Raw genomic sequence first — 20,495 nt, forward strand, 5'->3', positions numbered from 1 at the left:
ATTTGCTATTCCTTTGATATATGTTTATTTAATTTGTTTATGTATTTAATTATGTTTGTTAGAGAGTGTTTATGGTCCAGCCGTAGGAATATTTATTTAATTTCAAGTATTTAAATGTAAATCCAATATTTAGAATATGTTTCATTAAGTTTGTGTGACTGTGCATTGGCATGGAGACGTGGCGCGAGTGCTCTAGCCAGTCACAGCGCTCGTGAATGGGGAGACTGGATGGAAGTGAGTTTCCGGAGAGGACATGGGGTAGTTCTGGCTGTGTGGCAGGGCTGGACAGTATGGCACTGGACACAGGAAGTGCTGAACGCGACAGCGTGATGGACGCAGAGTCACGAGAGGGACTTGGAGAGTGTGGAGCAGTTTATGCATGGTCGCAGCAGATAGAAATATTTCATAGTGCTGACTTGTGCACTTGTGATATTTCTGTGGTTTCTACAGTGAAGACGTCGTGTGCGTTTAGAAGTGAATATCTCATGAGCTATGTTGTCGTTCATGCAGTAGGAATCTATTGTTTCCCTGTTATTCAATTTACATTTTATTTAATTGCTGGGCCATTGACACCAATAAGCGTTTTGCAGAAATATACCGCATTCCCAAAAGTACTTTTACTATAGTTCTCATCATTTAAAGTTGTTAAGATAGTACCTGCAGATTTTATTTAATTGCAATCTTTCATTTATAAATTTTTGTGTTATTTTCATAATTTGCAGTTGCCGAGTGATAGAAACCTTCGAGCATTCGATTCATGTGTGTATTCTTATTGTATAATGTAGACTCAGCTGTATTTGGCCTGTAATGCGGCAACTACATATCCTAGCCCCCAGATAATGAAACCAGCCAAAACATTTAATATTTCAACATGGAGTCAGATGGTATATAGTTGAGGTCCACCCCATTTCAATCATTTATTACTTTGAAATCCTGCACGATCACCAGACCTCATGCCACCAGACCTCATGCCACCAGTCCTCATGCCAGCAGACCTCACACCACCAGACTTTTTCCTGTGGGGATTCTTCAAGGTTCTAGTTCACCCACCCAGAAACAAGCCACATATAAATGAAGAGGAATTAATGGATCACATTCAACATGCCACCAATCACATCAGTGCAATGCCAGGAATCTTTGAAAGAGTTCAGCAAAACACCGTTTGACGTTATCAAGCTTGTGTCATGTCAGAGGGTTACCCTTTCTGTACGCAATCTATAGCTGACAAATTTGTTCCCAGTACATATTATCATGAAACTACGATGGATGTGTTGGGACCCCAGCAGATTTGCCCCCAGAGTGGAAGGCTGGCACACTACAATTGAGTATGTGTGTCACCTTGGATACATCATGATCTCTGGCAGGCAAAGCATTCGTGATCATGCATTGTCCAGGGCATCCAGCAACAGGGCAATCCCGTGACCAATCGGAGCTTGTGGCACCAAGTTTCATTAGTTTAAAAATTGTGCTTTGTTGACCTACACAACATTAGTAATTTTTGTTCCTACTGGCATCAGCTATCCAGGGTTAAAATTTTGTGACACAATTTTTCTCCACCCTGTACAGCAGAATCCCACTAATCCAAACCCCGATAATCCAAACGTTCGGTTAATCCGAACATGAAAAATGTTAGTCTAAGTATGGAAAACTGTGTGGTAAACTGCTGTACACACACTATTTCAATTTACACAGTACAGTAAACATGTAGTAGAAAAATTGGCAAGAAAACATTAGGTGTAAACAATGCATAACAATGAAAGAAAAGCTGTCAAACTTACTAAAATACAGCGGACATTTTATCCCTACTTTTTAGATGACAAACAGTCAGTCATTGTTTTTTGGCATAATGAAGACTGTCTGTTACATGATGCATAGTTGCGCCATCGTCTCATGCGCATTAAACCAGCAGGTGTAGCAGTGAGCTGTTGTCCCAAATAACGTAGTGAGAGGTCAAGGGCTTCTGCTGCTTCTGCTGCCATCCACTCATCTATGCCCCCTTCACTAGCTTCTTCAAATCTAGGGATTGTCTGTATCATTTGTAGTAGATTTTCCTCTTCATTTTCAACTAAGTTGTGCTGAAATTCAAGAGATGTCCATGATTTTCTCAGAGTATTTTCTGAAATATTCTGCCATGCCTCAGTGGTCCAATAAACAATATCCTTCACATTGGTCTTTTTTATTTTGTCCACTAAATGAATGCTATCATCTTGGATCAGCATTCCTAAAAATTGTTTTCTTTAAATCAGTTCTAATGTTTGCAGTTGCCCTGGTCCATCAGCTGTAGAAGTGGTGTAACATTCGGTGGCAAAAACTTTGCCACAATTTCCCCAACACATAACTCCTCAGTGCTGGGGTAAGTTGGCGCATTATCAATCAAAAGGACTGCATGGGGAGAGAAATGATTTTCCTTAGAAAACCATTGAACAGAGGAAACGAACTGGCCATGAAATCATTCTTCGAACGGCTTACCATCCATCCATGCTTTTTTTCTGGTTGCGATAATATAAGGGCAGGGACTTCACGTTGCAGTTTTTAAAATCTCTGGGCCTAGCAGATTTGCTGATCAGCATTAAAGGCAGCTTGTGATTACCAACAGTGTTGCTGCATGCTAATAAAGTCACAAGACCTTTGCAGATTTTAAAACCAGGACCATGATCTTCCACTTTTGATGCCAGGCTTTTTGTTGGCAATGCCCTAAAATTAAGACCAGTCTCATCAACGTTATAAATTTGTTGGGGGAGAATACTTTCCCTCTCTTATTTTTTCAAACTCACCCAAGTATTCTTTCATTGCATCACGGTCAGAAGAAGGCTTCTCTCCAGTAATTGTTAGCTGAAAGATTCCATGACTTTTCTTGAATCTGTCCAACTAACCGTACTGACACTAAAAGACTCAACACAATCCATTAATTTGTTCGGGTAAACAGCCTTCTCCTGAACCAGTGCTCGACTCAAAGGAGTTCCCCTTTCTCTTTCCTCTGTAAACCAAAGGAAAAGAGCTTCATCCACTTTATCGTACAGGGGACTGTTTCAAAGTCTTCCAAATTTAGAGTGTTTTTTCTGAAGACTTTGCAAGGACTGTTCAAGCTTCACTCGGTTCTGCTTCCAGTCACAAATAGTTGCTTTACCAACACCCAGTTCCATTTCCAGTTTAGATACATTCTCACTATTCTCTATCCATTTCAAAGCATTCAGTTTCTCTTTGAGAGTTAACATTGTATGTTTCTCTTTACTCATGATGAAAATATGTACACCACTATACCTGAATAAATACAATACAACTGCTACACGTGAGTGATCGATAACTAAAATAACCAAGGGCTTCGCGTGCCAACTGGCAGTGCACTGATCTTAGACACTACAAAGATCTCAACAGTGCACAACAACAAGGATAGGGAGTGAGAGTGAGACATTGTTCCCACACTTGTTCCCATCTGTTACCATGGTGTACTCACTTATCTGCTTGTCTGTTTGGTATACTTCATTCTAGAAACTCGTCACTGTAATTCAGGCTAATCCAAACAAATCGGTAATCCGAAAAAGACCCAGTCCCAATTAGTCTGGATTAATGGGACTCTACTGTATATGTACGTTTGAAGAGAGTCATAGTCATTTCCTTCACTTACTTTTTTCTAGGTGATCAAATGCTTTTCCACTAATGCCTTGAGTTTAATAGAGTAGTAAAGCATGACAAACTAGCTTCCATAGCTAAGATCTCAGAAACATCTAATATAGTAATGCTCAACCTGAAGATAGCCAGTTCAAATTTTGGCTGGGGAAGATATATTAAGGGAAGGGAGAAGGGAAGGAAGTAAGAGGTGGTAGCATAAAGTTCTTTGCCAACAGACTATGTACTTAAGTTGAGTCAAATCCCAAAATTATTTTCCATATCTTGTGAAATAAGGATATGAATTAATGATGAACCATGTGTCAAGTGGGTACAGTTAGGGTGATGGTGCCCATTTACATTATTTGAAAGTAGGCTATGTTCTGACACTGAATTTCAGCCTCACAAACAAACAATCAATAGCATTCATAGGATACAAATGCGTATTTGATGCTTTGTAAGATGAAGGCACTGGCAAACCACCTCCACTAGGGTTCTCTTCAGGATATCAATGCAAGAGTCCTGTATCATTTGAAACACTTACTGTCTGAGAATATATACTGACATTTACTTTTGGATCATAAAAAGTGTTACATCTTAATGCACAAAAAAATATCTGAGAACAATCCATGTGATACAAGAAGGTATTGACATAACAACATGTTTGACATGATCCTGATTGTCTGTTATAGAATTAATATCCCCCCCCCCCCCCCCGCTCCTCCCCCGTCTGTAGTATATTACTCAGCAAAAGAATGTGAATCAGATTCACAATTCTTTTGCAAGTTTACCTCATGTCCGACTGTCCTCATAATAAAAATTCATTAGTGAGCCAGTGAGTCTCTGAAAGGCCACATGAGTCCTTTCCTTTTCACCAAGTTATTGTTATCTCTCTCACAACTTACCAGCTGCAGCAACATCTCCCATATCTGAAGAAATAGAGATAAAAGAAGAGAGAGGTTTTCTTCTGTGAGCTGTTAAAACAATGCACTGCCATCTGCCGTAATCCTTCTCCTGAGGAGAATCAATAGTTATACCACAATGACCAGAACAAAGTCCATCTCCAAAATAACTGTATTGGCCATTGCCAGTCCCATCAACCATGCTGAATGTTGCCTGTAAAAATGTGCAGCTACATATTTTTATCTGCCGCTTAATTTGGAAATTCATGTAAACAGATGTGATAGTAAAACTGTAAGACACATTAATTCATTGTTTAACATAAGTTAAAAAGAGAAGTACTAATGATCATGAATAGTTTCAGTGTGAATGACCATGCAGCTCCTGAAAAGAAGTCGTTTACTCAGTTGCAAATCACAGGCATACTACATTCAGAACTTAGTACAAACAATTTTGTAACTTACTGTACAAATCTGATGTACAGCAGTTTCATTCATCATGTTCCATAGACTCCATCACAAAGTATCATCTTTGGGTATGTGTTACAAGTCAAGATGTACAATAACAGAGAAAGGTACACTTAATTTATTTGTTCTTAGTGCTTAGAAAAGCTATGAATGAATACAACATCAGCCAGACAGCAAAATCATAAAAGAAGTTGCTATTCCTTCAGTCTTATTAATTAGTTGAAGAATATTATTGTTATTTGCTTAATATTTGCATAAATACATTGATAATTTTCAAAGAATTATAGCATCCAAATGTAATATGCGTATCATACCAAGTGCCGATGTGGATTTGGATGCAGAAATGTACAGCAGACCAAAGACAACAAACAAAAAAAATGAAAAATATCCAGAAATAAGTAGAATGAATACTCTATTTCTTACTCCCATAAATGACATGAACGTTTGGCATAGAAAACTGCAGTTACTAGTTAGATTGATTGCCAAAATGAATGTCATAAAAAAATTTAAATACTTATTTGTACAACATCCTCATTTCAAAAATGCCTATGTATATCTAAATATGTATTACACAAATCAAACAATGGAAAATCCAGGATGCAATGTAACAATACCAGAGAAGGAAAGTTGCTACTCACCATATAGCCAAGATGCTGAGTCGCAATAGGCACAATAAAAAGATTCACACACTCATAGCTTTTGGCCATTAAGGCCTTTGTTAGCAGTAGACACACATACACACATACATACACACACTCACCCACACAAACACAACTTGCACACACATCTGCAGTCTCAGAGAGCTGAAACTACACTCTCTGAGACAGCAGACATGTGTGCAAGTTGCGTTTGCATGAGTGTGTGCATGCGTGTGTGTGTATGTGTGCCTACTGCTGATAAAGGCCTTAATGGCTATGAGTGTGTGAATCTTTTTATTGTGCCTATTGTGACTCAGCATCTCTGCTATATGGTGAGTAGCAACTTTCCTTCTCTGGTATTGTTATGTATAACACATTTTTAGATAAACAGAATACACATTGTACACCTGAAAGGCCAGTTGCTCTTTAGAAGGTAAACACTTCATTGTACAACATCCAAAAGCTCAGAGATGTTTATGTGCTTCTCAACCATTCAATACCTCAGCCATATGCAGAGTTGTTGTTACTCATTTCATTATTTATATTCTACCCAGGATTTTACTTTACCATATTTTTCTGTATATTTTCTTTATGGGTCCTTCTGTTGTTGCATCTCTACACCTAAAGAGAGAGAGCTTCTTGCCAGGCCTTGTAGGCCCAAAGGATGTCTACTGGGTGTCATGTTGTCCTGTGCCTTGTGGCACATATGCATATTGCACGGAGGGGCATGTGGTCAGTACACCAGTTTACAAACCATGTTTCAGACTTTCCAGACTGTGGAGCCACTACTTCTCGGTCAAGTAGTTCCTCAACTGCCAGAGGGCAGAAGAGTGGTGATTCAAAGCGTATTTTTGTGACTACATGTTGAACCATGTGCCTGTGATGGAAATGTATCCTATTCTATAGAGGCAGGGTCAAGTGTTCGAGCAGTTGCATAGTATACCAGCAGAGTATTTTTCTTTTCTTAAGCTACATTTGCTCTTTATTGAATGACTGAATATCATTTTATGAGGCAACCAACTGGCACAACAATAAATGAATAAATAAATAAATAAATACTGAAAAGAGTGAACTTCCATAAACTGCACAAGAAATTTCATGAAAATAATCAACTTAAGCTCAAAATCTGTTAAATCTGAATGTATATATGTATCTAGATACAAAGCTAAAGAATAATTTAAAACTGAATATGCATGTATTAGTTCTAACAAGGAAACTGCCAAATGTTAACCATACGCTACCAACAAAAAACAAAGGTTATAACAAAGAATAAATGTTTGTGAGTTATGACATATATTTATGGAATGAAGTCAAATATGGGAGAAATGCACTCAGTAGTAAAAATATTTATTTATTTATTTTATTCAAAATATCACTGATACAAAGTTTCTAGGCCTTTTACTGCAAGAAATTCTAAAATGGAACTCTTGCATGTCTCCCTTAATCTCACAATTTTCTAAGTTAGAATATGTACTCCGAGTGCTCTCTAGCAATGGTGCTCATGAAACGGTAAAAACTGTATATTTTTCTCAGATACACTCACTGTTAAGATATTAAGTTATCTTTTGGGGTAATTCTCCTCATGTCTTAATGACAGTCAAGAAGCAAAATACAATAATCAGAGTAGTGTTCATATGAATTACTTGCTTGTCTACATTTTTGCTTTAAAGGGCTGAAAATGTAAAGCAACAGTTTTTGTGGGTTTAAGATGAGCCCACTTCTTTAGAGTCACCGGTAAACTTCACATCTGATGAGACTTGCAGAAATGGTAAGATCTCTACTTTTTGCTTCAATAAGCAGAATGGTATTATGTGCGAATAGTATTGCTTCTGTCTTCCTCACACATGAGGGCAGGACATCACTGTACACTATAAAAAGAAATATTCTCAAGACAAAGCATTGTGGTACACCATCTGATGGTAATGATGGCTCTGGAAGGTAGTTCGGTGCAGTGCTGCTGTGCTTGTGTTGGACCTCTGTAATTTTGGGATTGCACATCACATAATGACATGAATGTCATCGAACAAATGAAAAACTCCATGATGGAAAAAGCAGTTCAGTGGTTCCATGAAAATAGGTTGACATCAAATAAAAATAAAACTGAATACATCATCTTTTTCCTTAGGGAAACTAATAATGGACAAAATGAACTCAAGCATTCTGTAATATAGTAAATTATGCTGAAATATCCACACAGTAAAGCTCTGCAGTAAGTTTCAAGAGTTTTATATCTCATTAGGAAGCTGAAAGATTGTGTGAGCATAGAGCTCATGCTTACGGCATACTATGCCATTGTTCCTACACACTTGAATTACGGAACTCTTTTTTGGGGAAACTCTGCTGAAACAAAACAGTGTTTCTCTGGCAGGAGAAAACCATTATATGTATTTTTGGTTCAAGCAACTTAACATCTTGCATATAGTACTTTTTTGAGCACAAAATACTGCCAGTCCCCAGTCTATACACGCTCAAAGTACTTATGCATGCCAAACAGAATGTCCACATGTATGAAAGTAGATCAGATGTGCACTAATACAAAACCAGAAGCAGAAACTTATTGGACATTCCTTGGACTCATTTAAGCAAAGTCCAATATAGTTTTCCACATGTTGGAAAAATATTTTTCAATAATATATCACATGATAAAAGTGCATTACATAAAAATAAATTTAAAATAGTGGTAGAGACATGGTTGAAAGAACAAGTATTTTATAACACAAATGAATTTGTATATGATGTAAAAAATCTTTTATTATAAATGTGATTCCAACAAGCAAAATTGTAAATTATTGAGTACAACATAATTAGTAGGGTATGTATTCTGTGTAAAAATGCAAGAGCCACAATATCTATGTAATAACATTTATGTATGCTAACCATTTGTATAATCAGGTATGCAGTGATCATGCCATATAACACAAGTTTTTGATATGCAAATAAACCTGTTCAGATGTTGTTTACTTCTCGCCTCAATAGTTTGGCTGACAGTCAGGCAGCAATCTCTAGCTGAGTTTGATGACTGGAGGTTATATTGCTCAAATTATGCAACAATGCAGTGCTGCATGTGCAAAGGTCTTGGCTGGATGACCATCTTCTGTCAAACATAGCATTCTCTGTCAAATTGTACTGCAATTTAGCACACCATGAGCACACCCTCTGTCAAATTGTACCCTCAAAGTTAAAACTGGTAAAATTGGTAGAATTAGTTGTTACTATATGAAGCACTAGGTGTATAATTTAGTCTTTGTGAACAAATTACAGAAATGACAGCACCGACACCTTATCCAGATGAAAGTCACCATCCTCATTAGTAAAATCTTCTGCCAACTGTATTTCCATAGATTTCTTAATAATAGAATCTCAAAAGAATTTCACCAAGCAAAGATTTTTCTGCCAGTATTGTCCACATAATGTATTGTGGAGATGTAGTGCTCAGCTATGGTTGACTACTGAGGCTGTAGCTAGTTGATATAGATTCAGTTTTGGTTTTCAGCATATCCTCTGTATTAGTAAGATCTCCCTTCTTGACATAATATGGTTTAATAACAGTTGCTGTACAACCTGTGGTCATGTACAGCTAAAAGTGGTGTAGTAGCAGGCCTGTGTTTAAGAAACAGTTAATTTATTCATCAACAGCATATGCTTGTAGATGTTTTCGAGTGTTAAGCACATGAATTATGGTCTCAGATTAATTGGTCAGTGTTTTGTATTGTTAAGATTTGAGCATTAAGGTCACATAAGCCAATTATCATCACTTTTAAATCCAAATCCCAAACTGAGTTTAAGAACAAATTGTTCATGAGCATTGCAGCATGACCTTTTGTCCTCATTTTAAACTTTATTACAGATATAATCCAAAGATGGGTAATAACAACTTTATTCATGCTCAGCAAGTACCATCAAACAGTAGCGGTAGAAAGGTCATAAGACATGAGCTTATGACTAAACTCCTGCTGGAGCGACTCATATTTGCCTCGCTTGTGGGCATCAAGTCAGCTCTTGCATCGGACTTCTGAGTCACCAGTGAAAATGTCTCCAGGATGCCACTTCAATCCAGGCCATTATACAGGGTGAAGCAAAATTTGCACATTCAGGCTTTGCAGTACCACTCCTCACACGCCAGTCCCTCACAAAATTTCATCTGGTGAGTACATCCAGCAGAAAAAGGACATTAAAGAGTGTCCATCTGACAACACTGTAACCACACATATGGTAACTGCTTCTGATCAGCACATAATTGTCGTGCTGTACAGTTAGTGCAGGAGGTCAATGGTCTGATTTTGGTTTGAGGCACATGTTTTTATTTGGTAAATGTAGTCCATGTGGTGCAGCATCTTAATCATCAACAGCGATTGCAGCGGGTCTTCCAGAAAACATTTGCACTTACATACTATGATCATAGAAATGGAAGATTGGTCAGCTTTGAAAGAAGCCTTTTCCACATCAGGGGTGTGAATTTATTCACACCAGTTTTCTTTGTACTCTCATCAAATGGTCCCACAGATTAGTACCAACTATAATACTTGCTTCGTTGAGGTCCATTACATTTTGTTAGGGCCTTATGTTACCAGTAGGACTAACAACGTGCTTTGTGAATAATGTCCAAACTTGGTTACTCTTTGTATGTGTTAACACCATGGTCCCACTAATTATGCCTTTCAACATTGAGTCTGGTAACCACATGCTGTTTAGTATGTATGTATGTATGTATGTATGTATTATTATTATTATTATTATCATTATTATTATTATTATTATTACATTTATGGAATTATGGAAACATCATGTCTATTAGCATTTGGGAAACAATGTAATTTGGAACTGAAAATTTCACAGTTACACAATTAGCGGTGTCGGGATGAATCACACAGAATAATATCTGTCAGAGGGACAATGCGCATTAGGTGGAACAGCGCACTGGACTGATGGCATGTTTATACTGAATGCGCTGTGCACTGGACAGGGACTAGTTGTGAATGGAGAACCATGCCTGTGACAGACTCCAATGTACATGCATACATGTATCAAATTTTCTCATTGTAAACCTCTAAATCAGTGTGCAGACATATACACGAACAATGAATATGTGAATACACTTCTGGTCCTTGGTGCATCTGATAACAGGGCTGGTGCTGCCGCTCATGAATATGCAGTTAGATATCCTCGTAAAAGCCATCCAGATAAAAATGTGTTTTGTAACCTGGAGTTGCGCCTTCGGAAGTCAGGTTTTCTCCTTTCACCATTGCATGACAGAGGTCGTCCATGGACTCGCCGTACTCCAGCTACTGAGGAAGCTATTCTGTAGGTCATAAACAAGAACCTCAGTGATGTACGAGTGGCACAGCAAGTCAGCTGCGTGTCCTACAATGCACGGTTGTTAACGTGCTGCATGAGCAAGGGCTGCACCCCTATCATTATGTTTTCATGCAACACCTGCATCCTGCAGATCACCATCAATGGATGCAATTCTGTGAATGGTTCCACCAACAACAGGAAGCCAACTATGACTTTGTGAACACCATAACATCGTCAGATGAAGCAGCATTCACTCGTGAGAGTGTCTTCAATATGCACAATGCTAACCATTGGTGTGGGATTAACCTGCACGTCACTCACGACTGTGGATATCAAGTTTGCTTTGGTATCAACGTCTGGGCTGAAATATTGGGCAACAGGTATTTAGACCCCTACATGTTGCCTGACTGTTGGCTTCATAAAGGTATCATGCATTCCTCTCAAACTATCTGCCAGATGCACTTGAAGATGTTCCACTTCATGTTCAGCAGAGGATATGGTTCCAACATGATGGTGCACCTCCACACTCTGGAAGTAATGTGTGACAGTATTTGGACAGAACATTTCCAGTGAAATGGCTCGGATGTGAAGGTCCAGCTGTATGGCCACCATGTTCACCTGACCTAAATCCACTGGCTTTCTTTCTGTGGGGACACCTGAAGGAGCACATGTACTCTACCCCGCTGCCGAAAGTGGAAGAATTGGTAGCGTGTGTTCATGCTGCTCTTGTTACTGTGGATGCAGCTTTGCTGTGAAGGATCCAGAGCAGTATGATCCGCTGAGTTGCACAATGTTTGGATGTACAGGGAGGTTGGTTTGAGCAACTGTCGTTCTGAGGACAACATACTCCATTGTGAAAGTCGTGAGGTCATTAATGTGGACATTATGTCGTCACTTGTTGCTAATGTGCGACTTCTGAGAGCTCATATCACATGTAGTACAAATGACAAGTAGATGATGTGTTATTGTACTGTGCCATCATCTTTACCATCTCGAAGTTGATATTGTTTGCAAAGTTATTCTGTCCTATGACAGGTCACTTGTTTCAACTATCTATTTCTTATTTGTCTAACCACATATTTGTTATGTCCAGCATTACAAAATCTTATAAATTTAGGATACATGTGACCTAAGAAACGGTGTTTATTAAAGTAGGAAATGTCAGAAAGAAATTAGAAAATTAAAAAATTAAAAAATGCGCCCCAACACAGGATCGAACCTTCAACCTCCTGGATGCTAACCCAAAACTCTACCCACTGCACCAACTGTACAGAACAACTAATATGTGCTAACAGAGGTAGTTCCATACATGTGGTTACAGTGTTGCAGAGTGCTTCTCTTTAATGTCCTTTTTCTGCCAGATGTACTCGCCAGACGAAATTTTGTGAGAAAAAATTTTTTATCGTTGGTTTGTCAGGAGTTGCACTGCGAAGCCTGCATGTGTGAATTTCACTTCACCCTGTATTCATGCTCAGCTAGTACCATTAAACAACAGGGGTAGGAAGGTCTTTAGTTAAGTTTACATAATCTCATTAGCACTCTCTCTAACTGTTTGGTTAACTGTTAGGTGTTTCCTGTTTGCAACCTTAAGCTGTCAGTAGTACTACTAGTTTCTGTGTTTGCATAACAATAATTATTGCATTCAAATATGTTTTCAATACAATATTCATTAATCAGCAGGGTATGTGACTTAACTACACTTTTTGTGTGTTTTATCATGCTCCATTTTCTGTTACTGAATCTGAAATAGGATAACATTATGTTGTATCTCTCTGTTAATATTGTTCAATTTTGTAGATTTCCAACAATTTTATCTGTATTATTTACAAGACTACTCCTGATTTTGTGATGCAAGACACCAAATGAGTGTACTTTCATACTCATGGATTTGCATTTTGCTTTGTTAGTAGCTATTTTCAGCTTTAACTATATTTACTTTGCAGCTCTGCCTTTCATAAGAAATGCTCACTCACACCCATATGTGAATGGCCCCTCTCCTGAGTGTCTCTCCAAGCTTTGCATTAACATGTCTGACATCACTCTTCAATCAGGAATTGTTGGACTACACAACGAGTGCCGTGATCTTCGCAGTTGTGTAAGGAGCATTCTCAGTTATATGCTTGATATCATTCTCAATTGTATAATTGAGGTTAAAGTCAAAACTATTGGCTGCTCAGTCCCCCCCCCCCCGCCCAAACTCCCGAACTTCCACACTCCGTTTACCCTCCTCACTGCTAACTGAAACCACAAGTATCCACATCACTTGTTACATCACTGAACCCTCTTTTTTTAATTAAAAATTCTATTTACCTGGTACTCTTTACCCAAACAGTTCTACACAATTTTTTTACATTTCATCCCATGATAACTAAACAGCAATAACATTTTCATATTGGTCTTAACCCTTTTCTCCTTTGCTTTATTTTATAACTTATGATCTGCAGTGTCTGCTTCCAGACAATATAAATGTTTGATCAATTTCTTTCTACATATATATTGTTCCTGGAAACATGTAAGTGCATTATATACACACAAGTTCATTTATCTTCCAAGAGTACCTGATCGTATAGACGAATAAAGTAGCAAGATGCTAGCCTCTCCTTGCATTTCAAATTGCAAAATAGTGTTAAACTTCCACCTAAAGATTTATGAGGTGTCCATCCAGAATCAAGTTCATCACCTGCGAAAGAGATAATGTGTTTATATTTGAGATTTTTTCCTTACAGCTTACTTTACAAAATATATATGAATCACATAGCAAACAGCACACTTATGTAAGTAAAAGTACTTGGTATACAGTGTTAGGTGATATCAGATTCAAGATGTATAGCTTGTGATGTTACTTATCACTCTGGCAGACTAATGTGTAACCTAACCAATCAATGATGATTTAAGCAATATGGTGATTTAGTAATTATGATTGTATAATTTTATGGAGGGCTTGTTATGTAACTTTACATGTAATGAGTGTACAGAGGAACACCAGTTGTCTTTAATGTGGGATGTCGATTGTAGTAACTCAACAGGACTAAGTATCTGTGTCGCTACTAGGAGCACATTCCGTGTATCATAATCCCAGGATGGACTAATGAGGTGGGTCCATAACAAATGACCACAGCATTACAATACTGTGAGAGATCCATACTGAAACAGAAGCAGCATATTTGATATTTATTCATTTACAATCTTTCAAACTATAATATACTCTCTTAAGTGTTGTTTTCTATCTTGTAAAGTTTTGAATAGATGAAGTAGTGGCATTTTATAAACCTATATATGGAGATTCTTATCAAAGAAACTCTTAGTGTTTATTTATAAAAGTTCATACATGTTGAATTATTTCAATCCCAGCATTCTCAAGATTGAAAAGATGATGAAGTTTGACAGCCCTGCACCATCAGGATCGTAGCATAAGTATATTCAGGTGCAGACAGTTAAAACCACAAGAATTCAAGAAACTTGAATCTGAGTACATACCTATAAACAACACAGGCGCCAACTCCATGGGGCCTGAAGTGACCAGAGGCCCCTCAAAAATTCGTTTGGGGGGGGGGGGGGGCAGAGTCACCCCTCCCCCTCCCAATAATTTAAGAAAATTATTAGTTATATTATGCTTTGTAAAATCACAAAATTATGTTGAAATTTTTATTTTCCTTGTTTGACAATAGTTACCTTTTAAAATACATTCAGTAATGAGTTAAAACAAATAAATATTACAGTAGTAAGCAGGTTAACTGAAAACGAGTAGTGTGAATCATGATAGTGTTACAGTGTTACAGGCACACTTAGTATTTGTTCCAGTGTGCGAACCTTCGAGTAAAGTCTGGCGCTGGCGGGCCAGTGCTGCAGCCACAGCAACATCAAAAGGACTGAAGCAGAAGCACCTGAAACCCTCCTCCTCACATCACCTTGACGCTTCGAGACATTACGACACTGCGGCTATACAAAGCCCACCCTGCTGTCGCAGTCATTGAGTGTGGATAGTTTTGTTCAGTGCATGCTGCAGACATGTTAAGTGTTCCAACTTTAGTGTCTAGTGGACTATTTTATATGATTATATTTTATTCATTTACTTTAGTCTCTTAGTGCATTGTGAATTAAGTTTACAATGGATAAATTTGTTACCAAAAAGTTGTGCTTGGAAGCTGATGATACTGCAAGTCATCTCCAACAGTCATTGTGTTGTCAATTGCTTCATCGTCTTCAGGCAAGAACCATTCAAAGACAAAACCTAAACTATCTGGTAACGGAAGATCATTTAAGAAGTCTTGGTTGATCAAATATATGTAGCAAGAATATGAAGCATCTACCGAAAAAGTTTTTGCAAAATCTGCAAAGAGGCAGATGCTAAAAATCTATTACAATTTTCCTCAAAAAAAGAAGATGCATTTACTTCTGTAGTGTTTTATAACTGGAAAAAGGCTTTGGAAAAATTCTGTCTTCATAAAATTATGTTTACACATAAAGAAGGTGTTCTGAAACTGAATTCAATCACTAACCGAAGTGTGGCCTCCCAATTGAATGAACAGGAAATTTGAAAATTTGTGGTAAGTTCTATGTAACCAAACTACTGAGGTTATCGGTCTCTAAGCTTACACACAACTTAAACTAACTTACACTGAGGACAACACACACACCCATGCCCAAGGGAGGACTCAAACCTCCGATGGGGGGAGCCGCGCGAACCGAGACAACGTGCCTTGGGCCACATGGCTACCACACACGGCTGAAAGAACAGCTAGATTGTGATATGAAGGAAGGTCGTTTAGCTCTTGTAACAATTTTTACTACCGTGCAATTTCTATGCTGACAAGGACTAGTAACTAGAGGGCACAAAAATGTAAATTCAATTTTTTTTTTCAATTGTTGGAACTCCGAAAGAATGACAAACCTGAATTTAAAGATTTGTTAGGGCATTCAGGGTATAAGTGGACATCCCATGATATTCAAAATGAGATAATTGGTCTACTAGGAAAGTCTGTGTTGAGAAAGGTATTGGCTTCAATCAAGAAAACTGAGCATTTTTCTATTATGGTTGACAAAACAAGTGATTCTTCAATTCACAAACAAGTGTCATTTTGTATTTGTACTGTTGATGATTCTCCAATCAGCAATGGGACAGCAGTGATTGAACAACTTGGCTGTTCTTCATGCACACCGAGATGTTTTGGATGAATTGGATATCCGACCAGTCATCAATGACTTCATATTCAGTAATCCAGTCAGACGGTTGACATTTGCACCTTTCTAAAGACACTCTAGCCCTTGTAATGGCATTTAGAGCAATATTAAAAATCTTTATAAAATAGAGAATTAAATACTTACATAACGTTAAATTTTCAGTTTAGGAATATTAGTACTAGTTTAGTACTGTATTACTACATTACTATAGTACTGTATTAGTTATTTTCAAACACTTAAATATTTTTACATTGGAAGATCAAATTAAAACCTGCTATTTACATACATTTTGACTGAAAGTATTAGGCATACTGTATTAACTTTATTAACCGTATTAAAGCATTAAGTTTGAGAACTTGTTTTTATTTAATGAACCCTGAGCCTTATTCAAAGTAAGCTTAAATTAGCTATTTCACTTATTAATTAAAGTGCTATTACTGTGCGACAGCAATATTTTATGTTTTATTCTTTTAATGATAGTTTAGGATTTATTTAAATATAATTTCAGTCTTTTCAGGGTTATATATTCACTGCTCTGTAATAGTCTATAAGCATGATTATTACTGTAAATTAAATTAGCTTTTTACAGAAATACTGTGTGTATATATATATATATATATATATATATATATATATATATATATATATATATATATATATATATATATATATAACAGAGGGAAACATTCCATGTGGAAAAAATATATCTAAAAAGAAAGATGATGAGACTTACCAAACAAAAGCGCTGGCAGGTCGATAGACACACAAACAAACAAAATTCAACAGTTTGTTGCGAAAGCTGAATTTTGAATTTTGTCTGAATTTTGTGTGTATATTTGTGTTTGTTTGTGTGTCTATCGACCTGCCAGCTATATATATATATATATATATATAGAGGGAAACATTCCACGTAGGAAAAATATATCTAAAAACAAAGATGATGTGACTTACCAAATGAAAGTGCTGGCAGGTCGACAGACACACAAATGAACACAAACATACACACAAAATTCAAGCTTTCGCAACAAACTGTTGCCTCATCAGGAAAGAGGGGAAGGAGAGGGAAAGATGAAAGGATGTGGGTTTTAAGGGAGAGGGTAAGGAGTCATTCCAATCCCGGGAGCGGAAAGACTTACCTTAGGGGGAAAAAGGACAGGTATACACTCGCACACACACACATATCCATCCACACATATACAGACACAAGCAGACATCTGATGTCTGCTTGTGTCTGTATATGTGTGGATGGATATGTGTGTGTGTGCGAGTGTATACCTGTCCTTTTTCCCCCTAAGGTAAGTCTTTCCGCTCCCGGGATTGGAATGACTCCTTACCCTCTCCCTTAAAACCCACATCCTTTCATCTTTCCCTCTCCTTCCCCTCTTTCCTGATGAGGCAACAGTTTGTTGCGAAAGCTTGAATTTTGTGTGTATGTTTGTGTTCGTTTGTGTGTCTGTCGACCTGCCAGCACTTTCATTTGGTAAGTCACATCATCTTTGTTTATATATATATATATATATATATATATATATATATATATATATATATATATATATATATATAAAGATGATGAGACTTACCAAACAAAAGCGCTGGCAGGTCGATAGACACACAAACAAACACAAATATACACACAAAATTCAAGCTTTCGCAACAAACTGTTGCCTCATCAGGAAAGAGGGGAAGGAGAGGGAAAGACGAAAGGATGTGGGTTTTAAGGGAGAGGATAAGGAGTCATTCCAATCCCGGGAGCGGAAAGACTTACCTTAGCGGGAAAAAAGGACAGGTATACACTCGCACACACACACATATCCATCCACACATACAGACACAAGCAGATGTTTCCCTCTGTTATATATATATATATATATATATATATATATATATATATATATATATATATATATATATATATATATATATATATATATGTGTGTGTGTGTGTCAGGCTTATCGAGTTTCCCAGAACGATGAGTTATCTAGAGTCCAGTTTTCAGGGTTCTAACGCTGAGCATATGACTCTAAAATGCTTAAAAAACTTTAAAACTCACTATTTTTCATCTAAAATTTCCCAGGGCAAGACCCCCAGTATGGGCCTCTCCAATACTTTGTTTTAGTCAGCACCCCTGATAAACAAGTAACACTGCAAGCTGCCTGCATTACTTCTAATATCATTTTGACTCTTATTTTGGTATTATCAGTCATATTTTAAATTATGTACTAATTTCTCACCCCTTCTTCAATGAATTCTCACATATTTTAACATCTTTCATAAACTAAGTAATTGTTTCAGATTGCTTGGAAGTATTAGAAGAGGCCCCCACATTGCTCATTGTTTTAACTATGTGGAACGATTATAATGTTATAATTTATTTTATATTTTTGAAAAAGTGAATACTCCTTAACCAATGTTTGCTTAATATCATATTAAACTACGAGGAGTCGTTTTAACAGTTCTTGTAGAGAGAGGAAAAGATGCATCCTGATCAATGGACCATTTTCTGGGGTCATGGACCAAATGCCAAAACTTTTATCAGTATCTCACTGAATGAGGGCTTGTGATCATGCTCCTTTCATTGGATGACATTTTGGGTGAAGAATATGTGTACTGTATCCACAACAGCATTTTTTTAAAAATCTGGTTAATGTAATTTGTTGCAATGTGTAAAGAAATCAGTCCAGTATCAAATATTTCTTGGAGTTTTCATGTTTCCTGTCACAGCATTAATTTTAGATCTGTTATCTTTTTTGTGCAAGTACTTAGAACATGAATGGCCCTTTTATGGGTTATCTTAACCAAATGACACATTAAATAAAAACCTATCTATAATATTATTATGTTTTCCAGTTGTTTTATCTTTGTACTTTTGTCAATATACTCTTTTTGGCATTTACCAACTGAAAATATCAAAAAAAGTCATACATTTTCTCCAGACATGTCTCTGCTGGTTGTTGGTGCTCAATTCAAAACTGAACCTATCAGCAAAGACACTTCTGCTCCAGTCAATGAGATTCCATTCCAAAGGGGTATCTAGAGATGCCCTTGATAGTGGTAGGATACCAATCTGACTGTCACCTGACAAAAGTCTGAGGCGTAATGGTCTGAGGTGCCTTTGTTTTTCATAGCAGGGCCCCTCTGGTCACCAACTGCAGCACCCTTACAGCCCAATGCTGTGTCAATGGTATTGTACACCCTATTTTGTTGCCCTTCATGGCAAGCCATCCTGATCTTGCATACATAATGCCTTACCACACATGACGAAGGCTTCTATCTACTGCTTGTCTTCATGCTTGCCAAACCCTACCTTGGCCAGCAATGTTATTAGATCTCTCCCCAACTGAGAATGTTTGGACTATTATGGGCAAAGCCTGACAACCAGGTTGAGATGTTGACAATCTTAGGCACCAACTGAACAGAATTTGGTGCAATTCCACAGAAGGACATTGTAATGGGACAAACAACATAAATCAATTGAATATTATAGAATCACATATTAGTATATAACCAGATACCAAACACCTCACATCTCTGTATATTCTACATAAGTGTATTGCCAAAAACTATGTGGCAGAATGTAACATGACACCTGTAAAGTTTTGCGTATTTTATCAAGTAACAGAGTAGTATTTCAAAAATAATTTCTCATAATGAATTGCAAACAAACAGCATTTTTTCATAATTTGATAAAACCTGAGAATTTCATAAAAAAACTAACTTCATGATCATACCAAGCAATATACTTGGAGCTTAAAAAAAATCCTAGCTACAAAATCTGAATTGATATTAAAAAGAAAATTAACATTACATTTTGCATTATTGGATCTGACGTAAAGTACTATTTTGCACAAAAAAATTGCAAAATGCAAGTTAATCTTTATTATGTGTTAATTTGGTAATTTATTCTGCATAAAACCGCAGTACTAGAAAGTTATCAATTATTCTTTTAATTATAAGCTTACAAAATGTACTGTAAATAGGTATAATATTTTCAGATTTTCCCAAAATCTGATCACTTCATAAAAAACCAGCTTAATGAGACTATCAAACAATGTGTCTGGAATTCATGAAAATGTTATCCAATTTGTAATTAAGAAGAAAATCAATATTCCATATTTTGGATTACTGGATCAGATATAAATGAGTATTTTCACAGTAAATCATGAAATACACAGCTACAACCACTATGTATCAATTTGGCAATTTATTTTTTGTCAAGCTAATGCAGCAATAACTTTTGTAATTAACTTTTTAAGTGTAAATCTCATATTTGGCCACTTTAATAATTACTGTTTTGTTTACTTGATTGTTAAAAAATATACACATGAGCTGCAGAGGCAGGAGGAGGAGGATGTTTTAGTTGCTTTTGTGAGTTTTGTTATTGTTTATGGTGGAATGGAAGAAATTCCC

General features: G+C 36.9%; 1 protein-coding gene across 1 annotated transcript in view; it reads right to left on the reverse strand.

Annotated features, from left to right (window-relative positions):
* The window catches only part of LOC126251630 (uncharacterized), a 184,774-nt gene that overhangs the window by 94,778 nt on the left and 69,501 nt on the right, over window positions 1–20,495 (reverse strand). The window contains exons 5-6 of the mRNA XM_049952174.1: window positions 13,465–13,586; window positions 4,512–4,722 (exon numbers count right to left, since the gene is read on the reverse strand). Coding sequence (XP_049808131.1) covers window positions 4,512–4,722; window positions 13,465–13,586 — 333 coding nt within the window. The remainder of the gene's footprint in view (window positions 1–4,511; window positions 4,723–13,464; window positions 13,587–20,495) is intronic.

Source organism: Schistocerca nitens, chromosome 4, assembly GCF_023898315.1.
Source record: "Schistocerca nitens isolate TAMUIC-IGC-003100 chromosome 4, iqSchNite1.1, whole genome shotgun sequence".
Taxonomy (NCBI): Eukaryota; Metazoa; Arthropoda; class Insecta; order Orthoptera; family Acrididae; genus Schistocerca; species Schistocerca nitens.